The sequence below is a fragment of the Microcaecilia unicolor genome, chromosome 13, assembly GCF_901765095.1.
Source record: "Microcaecilia unicolor chromosome 13, aMicUni1.1, whole genome shotgun sequence".
Lineage (NCBI taxonomy): Eukaryota > Metazoa > Chordata > Amphibia > Gymnophiona > Siphonopidae > Microcaecilia > Microcaecilia unicolor.
The window spans coordinates 36,883,671-36,900,204 of record NC_044043.1 but is presented as its reverse complement, the minus strand read 5'-3'; the positions used below and the strand labels follow the sequence as shown (position 1 = coordinate 36,900,204).

General features: G+C 40.5%; 1 protein-coding gene across 5 annotated transcripts in view; it reads left to right on the top strand.

Annotated features, from left to right (window-relative positions):
• Positions 1–16,534, top strand: part of GTF2I (general transcription factor IIi) — a 263,654-nt gene that overhangs the window by 204,404 nt on the left and 42,716 nt on the right. For all 5 annotated transcript variants that reach the window (XM_030186158.1, XM_030186159.1, XM_030186155.1 and 2 more), the window contains exons 23-24: positions 1,379–1,453; positions 16,132–16,224. In XM_030186158.1, the coding sequence (XP_030042018.1) occupies positions 1,379–1,453; positions 16,132–16,224 (168 nt within the window). The remainder of the gene's footprint in view (positions 1–1,378; positions 1,454–16,131; positions 16,225–16,534) is intronic.

The following is a 16,534-nucleotide window of genomic DNA, read 5'->3' as shown; positions in this document are numbered from 1 at the left end:
AATCAGCCTGCTGTCCTCGGAGAACAACTCCTACAGGTATGTATCATACCCTACGTCATCTGGACATCTGCTGGTCCACTGTCTGAGAGTAATTGGGCTTCTTTTGTCTGATAGATGGGCTTTTCAGTCTGAGTAATAGGTGGAGTTTCACTGTCTTTTGTTAACTCCAGTCTCTGTGATTACTGTCCATCTTCAGAGTTTTGTTCTTTGGAGATGTGTTAATGGGCTTAGGTATCCACCTAGCTAGTTTTTGTTATCAGTAGTTTCCAGGGGGCAAGGGGGAGATGAAAGCCAGACCAGTTTATCTGATTCTGTCCCAATAAAATCAATAACTCTGATAATTACGCTCATATCATGCTACAGCCTCAGCGTTTTTTTGCTTAGCACCACTGCGGTTGTTTGCTGTTCCAGCTTTGTTTTTTTTTAAGCTTATGTTTGGCGCATTAATCTGTCAATAGTCTTTCTAAAGGCTTGATTTGGCTGCCTTGCTTATGGTGTTTCATACATTGGCTTACACAACAAACAGACTCCTGAAGCAGGCATTTTTTTCGCCGAAACACGGCTCCATGTCAAGTTTTTTAAATTTCTATTTAATAAAGCATTTTGATTACTCGCCTCCACAGTGTTTTGGAAGTGTCGTGTTGATCTCGCTCCTTTTTTGCTATATTAGTAGTTAGTGTGGAAATTCCACTTGTTAACTATTAAGTTATCTTGTTAACTGTTAGAGTGTGTTAATTGTCATGTTAGCAGTCAAGGCAGCTTAGCAAATAGAACCCTGAGTACTTTAGTGGACCTTTTACAAAGGTGCACTAGCATTTTCGGCGTGCACTAAATGCTAGAGACGCCCATATATTCCTGTGCGCGTCTCTAGTGTTTCATGCATGCTAATCATTAGCACACGGTATAAATACTACTGCACCTTTGTAAAAGGCCACTTATTATTTAAATGTTTAATTTTTGTGACCTTTTCAACAATAAAATTACTGCTTAAAACAAACTGTCATGTAGAGATGGGATATCTTTAAAGTTTAAACATTACATTTTACCTCAGGTGTTTTTTTCTATATGATACCACGTGCCTCTAAATATTTTTGCTAAATTTCTTTTGTGATTCCCTAAAGATTAAGGGATCCTTTGATTAAAGGTGCATTAACCCATTAGTGCCCAATGTTCCCATAATAAGCCACATGGGAACAAATTGACATGGGAATGTTGGGCACTAATGGGTTAAATGCTGCACAGTCCATTATATACCTATGGGCTGCATGGCACTTAACTCGCACTAATTCCATTAGCACATCTTTAGAAAAACGACCCCTAATTTGGTAAATATGCTATTTGTGAATTATCAACGTGTAACAGACTGGTTGACTTGTAGAATTTCAGAGTTCAGAGACAGCGAGAAGCCCTGGGAGTAATGCAAAAATTCCAGAGGTTGAGGTCACCCTTGAAGGTAAGATGACCCCAAGGCACCTTTCCCATATCTGATTTTCCTGCATGATCATCTGCTTACTGTTAACCATAATAGCCCCAAAACATAAAGCATTTGTAAATCTAGCAGGTATTCCAGAAATAGTGATTATATGCGGACAAAGGGGCCTGTTTACTTTGCCCTGTTATTTGTTTAACTCTTGAACTCGTCGCATGGATTTTCCACGTGCCGAGGCCCCATTTTACTGCAGTGGGTAAAAGGCTTGGCCCTTTTTTTAAAAAGGACTGTGCAGTAAGCAAATTACTTGCCGCGCAGCCATTTCTGGGGGAAGCCCTTATTGCCACCTATTTAGGTAATAGTAAGAGCTACCGCTCTAATCTGACACCACAAAAATTAAAAAATATATATTTTGTTATGCTGGAAACATTGTAAAAGGGCCCCTTAAACAGCTAACATGACAATTTGTATTTTGAGATGTACAATAAGCAAAAGGTGTAGTAGCTACACCACCCATCATTTGCTGTATAGTTAATGTGGTAGCAGCTTTTTTTTTTCGCATTAACACCACAGCAGCCCTTCCACTGGGGAATGCCCCCAATAGTTAAGACAAAGGTTTTGCAGTTCCCAGGTGTTCATTTGACAATTACCATATGATAACTGGAAAACCTTAACACATGTTACTTAAATGTACCCCAAACGTGCTGAAAATGCCACGGGCAGCCACAGGAGTCAAGATCTTTTTAGGAGTTCCTGCTATCCTCTGCTCTTCAGTTTGTGATCATGTAAAAAGAAAGTTACGTAACAGAATTTCCCTTACCATCCAGCCAGATCAGCCCAGATGGGTGGGTTTATGCCACTCTGCCAACAGTTGGAGACAGAGGACCACAGCTTTACACTGACATCACTGTATAAACAAGGGATGCAGATGAGGCAGTTGCCAGTATTCTCTGTTTCCAGCAGTTGGTGGTCACATGCTAGGCTGGTGCAGTAGTGAGGTTGGAGTATGTCCTAGGACAGCAGTCCTAGGGATAACGATCCCTGGAGAAGACAGGTCACCAAGGCCCCAAAGCACCATTGTTAGGGCTATAAAACCTGGTAGAGCAAGATTCAGGGTACAGTTCTAGTGCTGTTCCCCTTGGACTACAGACCAAAGCAACTGATGTTCCTGAATCTGCAGCCTGATTGATGTATTCTTGATCAGGAGAGGTCCTCTGACTGGATTCCCTATCCAGATTCTGGCCTGGTTTGGACTCCTGACTCCCCCCCCCCCCCCCCCCCACCCCACACACACACACACAAATTATCTTTACTTGCACTTTCCCTGAGACCTCATGGGAGCCACATAAAGTTCAGCGTTTAAAAAAAATAAATTAAGGAAACTGACAGATGGGCTCAGTAGCAGCTTCAGCCCTGGAATCCCACTAAAAAGTGTACAAGTCTCTAGTGAGGCCCCATTTAGAATACTCTGTGCAATTCTGGAGACTTACAGAAAGATACAAACAAGATGGAGTTGGTCCAGAGAGCGGCTACAAAATTGATCAGCGGACTTGGTCATAAAACATATAGGAACAGGCTCATGAACCTCAACATGTATACGCTGGAAGAGAGGTGAGAGAGAGGGGATATGATAGAGACGTTTAAATATCTCAGTGGCGTTAGTGTACAGGAGGTGAGCCTTTTTCAAATGAAGGAAACCTCTGGAATGAGAGGGCATAAGATGAAGTTAAGAGGAAATAGGCTTAGGACAAATCTGAGGAAATACTCTTTCACAGAAAGGGTGATGGATGTTTGCAATAGCCTTCTAGTGGAGGTTGTGGAGACGAAGACTGTGTCAGAGTTTAAGAAGGCGTGGGACAGACACGTGGGATCCTTTAGGAAAAGGAGGAGTTAATGGTTACTGAGGATGAGCAGACTGGATGGGCCATATGGCCCTTATTTGCCATCATGTTTCTATGTTTCTAGAATTGCTGAGAAGCCAGTTCTCTCAACCACAGGATGACTGAGTGTGGGAGGTGTGTTGAGGGTTTCAGCAACCACCAGGTGGTTTCAACTTCTTTTTTTTTTTTTTTTTTTTTTATTTATCATTTTACTTAATTACATTCACATTTATCACATAAATGTAAGGAAATACAGAAATTAATATAAAAAGGAAAACATTTTCTCTCAACAATATATATTTACATAATTGTCCACAATTGGAAGATCCAAGATCAGGAAAACAATCTTAAAGAAAATAAGAAAAACTCAAAACGGTTAATCTTACACTTCACATTTTCTGAGGGAGGAAGGTTAATCGGCTATTGCAGCCGGTACATTGGTAATTGAAGGAAGTTGCTGCAGAGGATTCTTCATCTGTTTCCACAAACTCTATAATTTCTTAGGTTCAAACAAATAAATAATAAGGAAAATAAAACACGTACAAGGGAATCGCGCTAGGAAGGTCCCACCTGGGGCAATGATTCCTGGCTGAAAAGCCAAGACTTCACACCTCCCAGTCTGCGATTCCCTTGATGTGTCCGGAAATATATACATCTTTGAACCCAAAAAACTATCAACCATGTATCGGAAATACAATTTCAAAACATTGTTCCTATCTAAATCAAAGACGAAAGTCACTAATAATATAACTCTATCTATAACTTCTGAATTTTCCAAAATGTCAATTAAACATGTCTCTTTTCTCTGAAAGAAGATTTTAAAGGAAATATAATTTTAGTCACCAAAAGGTGGCTATCAGAAGGTATTAGCAAAGTATCAGAGAAATATTTCTTCAAGAATTCAGTAGCTAATATATAGAATATTATAGATAAATTTATCATTCACAAGTTATTTTCCCTTAATTGGTTCTCCAGAAATTCCAGTTTTTACAAGAAAAATAACTATTCTTCATTACCAAATTATCTAATTTTCATAGAGAAGCCATTTCCGTAATCAAAGTCTCTTTTTATATCTTGGACTTCCACTTTGTTAGATAAGTATTAATATAAATTCTTTAACTCACATAGTGAAAACTTTTAAACATCTGAAGAAGACAGTTATCCACATTCTGCTGCAGTTCCTATAGTATGTCCTTTATGACATTATTGGCTTCACCAAGTCCAATTTCTCCACAGAAACTGCTCCAGATATCTTCGGGGGGAAGAGCTCACTCTCCAATCCCCCAGTTGGTTTATTATCTGGAGTCGATGCTGCGCCAGGGCCTCCTCGGGACACATGAAAATCCTAACCCACTTTGGGCGTTTCCATTATTGACCTCCATAGCGAAGCATTACTATTTCCGGGTCTTGGAGGGGTCGTGTCAACAGGGGGACTCAAAGTCACTCCCTCCACTGAGATTCGGCAATAAAGCCTTGCTGTTCCCCGAAGCAAGAACCGATATCCCCGACGTTATGACCCCGAATCTCTCCAAAGTAGACTGAGAAGTGGTGGGAACCCCAGCCGTGTTCGAGGAGGACAGCACCACGGCTTTGCCTTTTCTCTTCCCCATTCTCTGGGGAGCGCGCCTTCTTCTTCAGGCATTCTGGTGTAAAACGGGAACTCAACTAACATACGTCCTCCCTCAACGCCATCTTGGATCCTCCAGGTTGGGACACTCTTTGTCTGGTTTCTCCTCAGAGGCCTGTCTGATAAGGGTAACCCTACAGCATAGCCCTCTGAGTCATTGAAACACGGAAGCCCCTCCACCACTTGCAAGGTGGTGTCCCTTAGGAGGGGTCAACTTCTAAGCAGCTTGTAGATCCAAGGACAAAACACAATTTAAAATGCCTGTATACAAATGCTAGAAGCCTAAAAAATGAGATGGGACAGTTAGAGTATATAGCAGTAAATGATGAGGTAGATATAATAGGCATCTCAGAGAATTGGTGGAAAGAGGACAATCGATGGGACAGTTTAACAGGGTACAGATTGTATTGCAATGAGAGAGAGGATCAAATTGGAGGCGGTTGTGCTGTATGTTAAAGAGGGAATTGAGTCAAATAAAATAAACGTTCCACATGAAACAGATAGCAGCGTGGAACCAGTATGGATAAAAATTCCATGTGTGAAGGGAAGGAGTATTCTTGTAGGACTGTACTACCGTCCATTGGAACAGAACGAACAGACAGGTGAAGAAATGTTTACAGAAATTAGAAAAGCTGGCGAATTGGGCAATACTATAATAATGGGTGATTTCAATATTGACTGGATAAATGTTACATCAGGGAGTTCCAAGGAGATAAAAGTTTTAGATGTAATACATGACTGCTTCTTAGAGCAACAGGTCCAGGAACCAACAAGAGGAGAAGTCATTTTGGAACTGGTCCTTGATGGCAATCAGGGCGTAGTGCGAGAGGTGGTGATATTGGGTCCCCTGTGAAACAGTGATTATAATATGATCAAGTTTGTGCTACAATCTGGGATGAACTCGCAAAGGAAATCTACTGTAGCTGCATTTCATTCTTGAAAGGGCGACTATAATAAAATGAAAATTGTTAAAAAGAAGCAAAAAGGATCGGCCAAGGTTAGGACACTAAATCAGGCATGGACACTATTCAAAAATACCATCTTGGAAGCCCAGACCAGATGCATTCCATGTATTTGCAAAGGTGAAAAGAAGAGAAAACAACAGCCATCATGAAGTAAAAGAGGCAATTAAAGCAAAAAGATTGTCCTTCAAAGAATGGAAAAAGGACCCAAATGAAGAAAATTAGAAGCAACATAAGGGAAAGGGAATGGGACTTGATATACCACCTTTCTGTGATTTTTGCAACTACATTGAAAGTGGTTTATTTATTATATACAGTTATTTGTACCTGGGGCAGTGGAGGGTTAAGTGACTTGCCCAGAGTCATGAGGAGCTACAGTGGGAATCGAACCTAGTTCCCCAGGATCAAAGTCTGCTGCACTAACCACTAAGCTACTCCTCCACTCCATAAGCACCGGCAACTCAGATGTAAAGCATTGATAAAGAAGGCTAACGAGAATATGAAGAGAAATTTACCACAGAGGCTAAAACTCACAGCAACAACTTTTCAGGTAGATCAGAAGCAGAAAGCCTGCAAGGGAATCCATGGGACCGTTAGATCATGAAGGAGCAAAAGGGGCACTCAGGGAGGAGGACAAGACTATAGCGGAGAAACTGAATTTTTTGATTCTGTCTTTACAGAACAAGATATAAGAGATCTGCCTCTACCAGAAATGGTTTTCAAGAGTGATGATGCAGAGGAACTGAAAGAAATCTCGGTGAACCTGGAAGATGTACTGAAGCAAATTGACAAATTAAAGAGTAGTAAATCACCTGGACTGGATGGCATACATCCAAGGGTACTCAAAGAACTCAAGCATGAAATTGCTGATCTGCTGTTAGTAATATGTAACTTGTCTTTAAAATCGTCGGTAGTACCTGAAGATTGGAGGGTGGCCAATGTGACGCCAATTTTTAAAAAGGGTTCCAGTGGTGATCCGGGAAATTACAGACCGGTAAGCCTGACGTCAGTGCTGGGCAAAATAGTGAAAACTATTATAAAGAATAAAATGACGGAACACATAGATAAACATGGTTTAATGGGACAGAGTCAGCATGGGTTCAGCCAAGGGAAGTGTTGCTTCACCAATTTGCTTCATTTCTTTGAAGGGGTGAATAAACATGTGGATAAAGGTGAGCCAGTTGATGTAGTGTATCTCGATTTTTAGAAAGCTGTTGATAAACTTCCTCACGAGAGTCCTGAGAAAATTAAAGAGTCATTGGATGGAAGGCAAAGTTCTGGTGTCAATTAGGAATTAGTTATTGGACAGAAAACAAAGGGTAGGGTTAAATAGTAATTTCTCTCAATGGAGGAGGGTGAACAGTGGAGTGCCACAGGGATCAGTACTGGGACCGGTGCTATTTAACATATTTGTAAATGATATGGAAATCGGAATGACGAGTGTGGTGATTAAATCTGGAGATGACACAAAACCATTTAAGGTTGTGAAATCACATCCGGACTATGAAATATTGCAGGAAGACCTTAGGAAGTTAGAAGACTGGACATCCAAATGGCAGATGAAATTTAATGTGGACAAATGCAAGATGATGCACATTGGAAGGTATAATCGGAATCATAGTTTCCTGATGCTAGGGTCCACCTTGGGGGGTCAGCACTCAAGAAAAAGATCTAGGTTGTACATAATACTCTAAAATTTTCTGCTCAGTGTGCAGTGGCAGCCAAAAAAGCAAACAGGATGCTAGGAATTATTAGGAAAGGGATGGTGAATAAGACAGAAAATACTATAGTGCCTCTGTATCGCTCCATGGTGCAACCGCACCTTGAGTATTGTGTTCAGTTCTGGTCACTGTATCTCAAAAAAGATATAGTGCAATTAGAAAAGGTTCAAAGAAGAGCGACTAAAATGATGAAGTCGGTGGAACTCCTCTCGTATGAGGAAAGGCTAAAGAGATTAGGGCTCTTCAGCTTGGAAAAGAGATGGACGAGGGGAGATATGATTGTTTTCTACAAAATCCTAAGTAGTGTAGAACAAGTAGAAGTAAATTGATTTTTTACTTGTTCCAAAAGTACAAAGTCTAGGGGACACTCAAGGAATTACATGGAAATACTTTTAAAACAAATAGGAGGAAATCATTTTTCACTCAACAAATAGTTACATTCTGCAACTCTGCCGGAGGATGTGGTAACAGTGTTCAGTATATTTGTGTTTTAAAAAGTTTTGGACAAGTTTCTGGAGGAAAGGTCCATAGTCTGTTATTGAGACAGACATGGGAAAGCAACTGCTTGCCCTGGGATTTGTAGCATGGAATGTTTCCGCAATATGGGTTTCTGCCAGGTACTTGTGACCTGGCTTAGCCACTGTTGGAAACAGGATACTGAGCTAGATAGACCATAGGTCTGACCTAGTATGGCTACTCTTATGTTCCTATGTTACGTTCTTATGTAAATCAAGAACAACCCTCTAATACTCTTGCAGCAGCATTTTGCACATCTTGTAGTGCTGGAATCCTGTTCCTTGGTAATCCTACCGTGTTTCCCCGAAAATAAGACAGTGTCTTATATTAATTTTTGCTCCCAAAGATGCGCTAGGTCTTATTTTCAGGGGATGTCTTATTCGGGAGTAGTAGGGGGACTGTGGCAGTCGGGAACAGTATTGAAGTGGGGGGCGGTATCCTGCAGGAGTAGGCCGTGGCTCGCCTATCTGCCCACAGTGACCGCAGGACTCGAGCGGAGCAGAGCCGCCCTGGCCGGGCTGGGAATGGAGGAGGGGTATGAACTAGGGAAGGTAATGGAATGTGGGGCCGGGCTGCTCTGGCTGGGGGTCTCGGGAGGTTGTGAGAGGGCTTAGGGCGCAGGATCATCCCTACCATATTACAAACGTTAAAAAAATTCTACAGTAGCTCCGTTCCCCATTGGTGGCGCTTTATGCGCTCCTCCTGTACATTCGCAACACTTTCCATCCTTCTAGTCTGACTTAGCCCTTGGGCGATGGAGCAGCGCCGAAAGGGCTCGGTTACTCATTTTCTTTTCTTTATTATTTCTGCAAGGGGGATGTTTCTTTTCTTTCCGGGCTCACTTACCGGTAGTTGATCTTCACAAAAGCGTGAAGGAGGATGGTAGGAGTCCGCTGGACGATAGATTTTCCACCTCAGTCTTGTTTCTTGCATTTCTTTTATGTTATTTCGTCTTTGGGTTGCAGCAAAAAAAATTAAGGTTTCTGTGTCCATGTCCCATTGGGGCCAAACAAAAACTTTGCTAGGTCTTAATTTCGGGGGAGGCCTTATATTTAGCAATTCAGCAAAACCTCTACTAGGTCTTATTTTCAGGGATGTCTTATTTTCGGGGAAACAGGGTACCAGTAGACCATTACAATAGTCAAAGCATGGAGTTATAATTCTTTGGATTACCATCCTATAGTTATTGCCGCTCAACAGATGCCTTAGACTGTCTCAATTTGAAAAACACATCCTTGATTATCTTTAGTATATGGAATTTCAAAGTCAATGAGGAATCTAAAATTACTCCTAAATTACGAATCTGTGTTATGGATTAATTTCCAATTATGAAAGAGGAAGTACATCAACACAAGGATGGCCCGAGAGTAGGAGGATCTGAGGTTTTGTCACATTTAACTTCAGGCGGTTCGCTCTCACCTTTGGCTAATTGCCAACAGACATAACCTGAGTACTTCAAAAGTATCCTGCACTGAGTCTCAATATATACCATAAACATGATATTTCATCAAATGAAATCAGTCATCTAGTATAGATTATCATAAATAATACTACATAAATATAAATTAATATTCTTATAGCTTGATCTTCTATACAGTGGTGGAAATAAGTATTTGATCCCTTGCTGATTTTGTAAGTTTGCCCACTGACAAAGACATGAGCAGCCCATAATTGAAGGGTAGGTTATTGGTAACAGTGAGAGATAGCACATCACAAATTAAATCCGGAAAATCACATTGTGGAAAGTATATGAATTTATTTGCATTCTGCAGAGGGAAATAAGTATTTAATCCCTCTGGCAAACAAGACCTAATACTTGGTGGCAAAACCCTTGTTGGCAAGCACAGCGGTCAGACGTCTTCTGTAGTTGATGATGAGGTTTGCACACATGTCAGGAGGAATTTTGGTCCACTCCTCTTTGCAGATCATCTCTAAATCATTAAGAGTTCTGGGCTGTCGCTTGGCAACTTGCAGCTTCAGCTCCCTCCATAAGTTTTCAATGGGATTAAGGTCTGGTGACTGGCTAGGCCACTCCATGACCCTAATGTGCTTCTTCCTGAGCCACTCCTTTGTTGCCTTGGCTGTATGTTTTGGGTCATTGTCGTGCTGGAAGACCCAGCCACGACCCATTTTTAAGGCCCTGGCGGAGGGAAGGAGGTTGTCACTCAGAATTGTACGGTACATGGCCCCATCCATTCTCCCATTGATGCGGTGAAGTAGTCCTGTGCCCTTAGCAGAGAAACACCCCCAAAACATAACATTTCCACCTCCATGCTTGACAGTGGGGACGGTGTTCTTTGGGTCATATGCAGCATTTCTCTTCCTCCAAACACGGCGAGTTGAGTTCATGCCAAAGAGCTCAATTTTTGTCTCATCTGACCACAGCACCTTCTCCCAATCACTCTCGGCATCATCCAGGTGTTCACTGGCAAACTTCAGACGGGCCGTCACATGTGCCTTCCGGAGCAGGGGGACCTTGCGGGCACTGCAGGATTGCAATCCGTTATGTCGTAATGTGTTACCAATGGTTTTCGTGGTGACAGTGGTCCCAGCTGCCTTGAGATCATTGACAAGTTCCCCCCTTGTAGTTGTAGGCTGATTTCTAACCTTCCTCATGATCAAGGATACCCCACAAGGTGAGATTTTGCGTGGAGCCCCAGATCTTTGTCGATTGACAGTCATTTTGTACTTCTTCCATTTTCTTACTATGGCACCAACAGTTGTCTCCTTCTCGCCCAGCGTCTTACTGATGGTTTTGTAGCCCATTCCAGCCTTGTGCAGGTGTATGATCTTGTCCCTGACATCCTTAGACAGCTCCTTGCTCTTGGCCATTTTGTAGAGGTTAGAGTCTGACTGATTCACTGAGTCTGTGGACAGGTGTCTTTCATACAGGTGAGCATTGCCGACAGCTGTCTGTCATGCAGGTAACGAGTTGATTTGGAGCATCTACCTGGTCTGTAGGGGCCAGATCTCTTACTGGTTGGTGGGGGATCAAATACTTATTTCCCTCTGCAGAATGCAAATAAATTCATATACTTTCCACAATGTGATTTTCCGGATTTAATTTGTGATGTGCTATCTCTCACTGTTACCAATAACCTACCCTTCAATTATGGGCTGCTCATGTCTTTGTCAGTGGGCAAACTTACAAAATCAGCAAGGGATCAAATACTTATTTCCACCACTGTACATAAGATCATAAAATTATGAATTACCTATAGAATGTTATGATGTAATTTGCTAAAAAAAAAACCTTATTGATTTCCTAATATCTTACATTCTTAATTAGAATTGTTTCCTGTACAATCAGTGCTATTTGTAAACAATATAAATATTAAACTGCTAAAAACATGATTACAGTTTAACACTGCTCATAGTTATACAATTGAAACCAACATGCGATGCTCCTCAATCAATCCATGCAATATCTCACTCAGTATTACAGCATCTTTATAGTATTCGAACTCCAAAATTGCTGGTCACTAATCTCTGTAATATGTTATGTAAAAAATAATATATATTTCATACAATGTTGTAACAAATACAGAAGAAACCTGTCTTCGCAGAAAACAACAATAATCAAACACAGCGAAGATGACGCAAAATAACGGTAAAATGAAAAAAAAAGGAAAAAAAGAAGAAAAAAAGAAGAAACAACAAAAAAAATGGAACAAGGAAATAAAGAATTGAAAAGATGAGGATTGCAAAAATATGCACAAGAAAAAAAGAAAAATGTGTGTGTAAACAAAATCAAAAATCAGAAAAGGACGACACAAGAAAAATGCAAAAAAATGAATTAATTAAGATGATTTTATTAAGGTGATATGACTCGACACAGCTGTGTTTCGGCCCAACCGGCCTGCGTCAGGAGTCTAAATAAAACAAATTTAATTTAAAACATATCAATTTTTATCTCTTAAACTATAAATTATTATGCAATAAAAAACAAAGAAACAAATGTACTACAATAAAAGGTCCATTGCTCTTATATTACGTTTTGAAAAGGGATCTTGCTAAATACTATATGAAAAACGAAAAAATAAAAAAATTAAAAGACAAAAAAGACAAAAAAAATATTAATTACATACTTATTAAGGAACTGTTAAACAATATATATCAGACTCAATTTTAAATTTATCTGTCAATGAATCTCATGTTATTAGTGAGAATTTTATCTTTAAAAACTAATTATATATATGTTAAATTGACAGAATTTCTACAAGTGCTAAGACTTCTATATATGTATATATGATATGATGCAAATAAATGATCATTGTGAAGTAAAAAATGTTATATACAATCTAGATATATAATACATAATTTTTGATTTTAAAATTTACCTGTTACACCATGTATATATTCTCTGGCAATATAAGTTCTTGTAGGAAATTCAATAAAATTTTATTCAATAACACACTACCTTTAGAAAGGCTGTGTGCGTAGTTTGACAACAATCTGTATGATAAAAAGGGAGACAATATGTAAACTATGGAGATAGATATTCTAAATCTTACTATAGTTCTATATATTTCCTTTTGTAGATCATATATTATCTTATACATAGTTCTATTTATTAAAAAATTACATGATATTTGTAATAATGGCGGGAACCAATGTTCTTATGACATATATAACGAGAGTCTGGAGGACGAAGTAGTATATCCACAGAAAAGAATTCTGTAAACATCGCTTACATCATCTTTCAGCTGAATATAGCTATACCTAGTCTATCAGCAAAACAACGGTATGGTGTTTGTAATGATAGCGGAAAACGATGTTCTTATAACATATATAACGGGAGTCTTAAAGACACAATAATATATCTACAGGAAAAAGTCTTGTAAATATCGCTTATATCATCTTTCAACTGAGTATAGCTATTGCGGGTCTAACAGCAAAACAAAGAATGTGAGTAGTGTAGAATATTTCTGTATTTACCTACAAAATATATACTGTTTGAATATGAAAAAGGTCGGAGCAATAGAATTTAATTAAAAATGAAGATAACTCCTTCAAAAGTTGTATCTAAATAGTATATGCGTGTTTCTATCGATGTGTGTAATGTATGCTCTAAATTAAATCTTAGTTTCTTACCGTTATGTAGAATTCTGGTATGGAAAATGTATCTATATCTTATTAAACAGAGTTTCAAAGCTACTGGCGTTCACTGGCAATCAACTTAATTGACGTATGCATTTTCCTTTATAGAGATGTAACCGCTTCTAAGCACGTCACTATTTACGTCATATCCGCATTTTTTGAAATGTATATTCCCGCTAAAAGTAAACTGTAGCCAATGCACGTCACTTCCTATGTCTTAACCCACTTAGTTGGTAATTTATATTACCTTAATCAAATTTACAAATGATCATAAATGTAAAAGATATGGATTCTCTTGTATAGTCAAAATGGAACGAAAATGGATTCTTTTGTATAGTCAAGATGGAACGAAAATGTAAAAGCAGACTCATTAAAGTATTATATATTATTTCTATTAAATAGATACTTGTGTTGTGCAATACCTTTGGATTGTGAAATTAGTAATTAAACAAAATGATTATGCTCATAATTGAAAGTAAACTGATAATCTTGGAGATTGAACGTCGTTGCATCGATATCGAATTTATTGCTAATGCCCTGTGATTAAATTACTAATTTGGAAAATAACTTGGAAAGTTAAACAGTAATATATGGCTGTTTAGATGAAGCGAAAATTAACCGACTCGATTGAATCAAATTAAACTAAATTTCATATACTTTACTGATGACGGATAAAGACCTGTCCAGTCCACCCAGTCTGTCCAACAAGATAAACTTGTAGCATAAGTTATGTTGTGATTCTACATATGTATACTTGATCTAGATCTTTCGTTGCCATTTTCAAGGCACAGACTGTAGAAATCTACCCGGCACTGGCCTTGTTCCCCAATTACTGAAGCTGTCATCGAAGCCCTCACTCCAAACCATCCAAATCGCTTCGTTCACATTAGCCGGTTTTCAACTATCACTTCGTTCACATTAGCCGGCTACATGGCTTTTCGCTTATTCAGCGTATTCTCAAGACAGAGGATAACCAAGGATTTTACAACCAGGCACTTGCTTTAGGATTCTTCTGTTGTTAAGTGATACATAACAACATCAGAGATTCATCAAGACCCCTGAGGCAGGCCTTTGGGCCGAAACAAGACAACTCCAATAAAGACTTTATTGTTATCCTCCCTGGATTCACCTCACTGTTTTCTTTGTATTTCAGCCATGATCAGGGCACATACCGTAGAAGTCTGATTCCCAATTACTGGAGTTGCCAGTTTGCTTCCATTCTTTCCATACAGGATTCCTTTGTGTTTACCCCACGCATTTTTGAATTCCATTACTGTTTTCATCTCCTCCATCACCTCCCACAGGAGGGCATTCCAGGGATCTACCACCCTGTGAAAAGGTACTTTCTGACATTATTCCTGAGTCAACCCCCTGCATTCTCAATTCATGTCCTGTGGTTTTATCACTTTCCCATCTCTGGAAAAGTTTTGTTTGTATATTAATACCTTTCAAATGTTTGAATGTCCCTTAAAATTTTTAAGGCGCTCATAACAAATCGAATGCATGCTAGTGAGCACTCATCCCTAATACAAATGTATTTATCTTTCTGGTCAAATTGCAGCTAACAAATAAGACGGAACTATAAAATGATTCATGCCAGAACATTACTGGAAACTGTTTGCTGTTGAATGAAGATTTAGGCTAGATCACAGTCAGGGGATACAGGAGGGATGTGGCTTGTGAATAACCCATTGTTGATAATATAGGTGTCCTTTTACTAAGGCACGCGAAATGATAAGACATCCATTATATTCCTGTGGGCGTCTTATCATTTAGTGCATACTAATTGTTAGCGCACAGTAAATCTGTTAGTGCGCCTTAGTGAAAGGACTCCATACTTTGCTTTATTCATATAAAATGTTTTCATTCTATGAAAAGAGCTGATCAGTCTATGAAGCAGTTGTTATCTTTTAAACAATGGCGTAGCAAGGGCGGGGGTGGGGGCGGTCCACCCTGGGTGTCAACGGATGGGGGGGGGCTCTGCTGGCGAGTCCCTACCAGCTCCGTCCACCCAGCAGCTGCGTGGTGTGGCGGACTCTGCACTGCTGTAAAAGAAGAAAATCGTCTCGTCAGCCCATCCCTCACTGTGTCCCGCCCTCGAGGAAATAGGATGTTACATCAGAGGGTGGGACACAGTGAGGGAAGGGCTGACGAGGCAATTTTCTTCTTTTACAGCAGTGCAGAGGCGCCGGGTGGACGGAGCTGGTAGACAGGTGGGGACTGGGTTGGGGAGGGGGGAGGGGGGAGGTGCCGTGTTGCCCTGCAGCTGGGAGGGGGGTGCTGTGTTGCCCTGCAGCCGCGGGGGGGGGGGGGGGGGGGGTGCGCACAGCAGCGATCCGTCCCGGGTGGCAGTGAACCACAGAACGCCACTGCTTTTAAGTACGCTACTTTTCTGTTAGTTGCATCAGATTCTCCATGTCATTATGGGGTCCTTTTTACCAAGCTGCGGGATAAAGGGCCCTGCGCTAGCAGTGGGGGCCCTTTTTCCTGCACGCCAGGGCCATTTTTAGTGCAGCGGGTAAAAAAGCCCCCCAGACACACATGGCCATGCAGTAAGAGAACTCATGCCACATGGCCATGCGGCGGGGAGCCCTTACTGCCACCCATTAAGGTGTCAGTAAGGGCTCCCGCGGTAACTGGGCAGCGTGCAACGATGCAGAATTTCTGCTGGGTTACCGCCGCACAAGCCATTTTTGGGAAGTTTCCTTTTTCCTCCCGGAAATGGTGCATGCTGATGGCTGGACTCCAGCCGGCGACCCGCGTTGGGCTGGCAGTAGTCACAGGAGGGGGAATAGTAAGCCTGCATTGGGCTTACTGCTTTTCTGCAAAAGGGGCCCCTATTTGAGGTTCTGCAATAATAAAACAATTTGTGCACACAATTGTTCTTCTTTTGCAGGGTCTAATGGCGGAACACAAGTATTGCAAACCAGTACTCAAACCAATGGTTCTAACGTGACCTTCAAACCTCGAGGGAGAGAATTTTCATTTGGTAAGTAGCCATTATTTTTGTATTTAATTGTATTCAGGCAAAGTAAGACAGCGATGTTCATATTTTTAAAGAATTTTATGACTGCTCTTAAGAAGATACGTAACCAGATGGCGCTTTTAATATTGAATTCACTCTTTAGAAAACAGCAGTTGCAGATCACGTGGTGTGATGCAGGAGTGAAGTCACGTTGGAACTGAGCTCCTGCGATTCCCCCATCATCTTACGATATTAACAGCCTCAAAGGGGAAAAACAAACTTTAATTTCGCCAGCCTTACACTTGGAGACCGGGTGGTTGTTGTTTGGTAACTT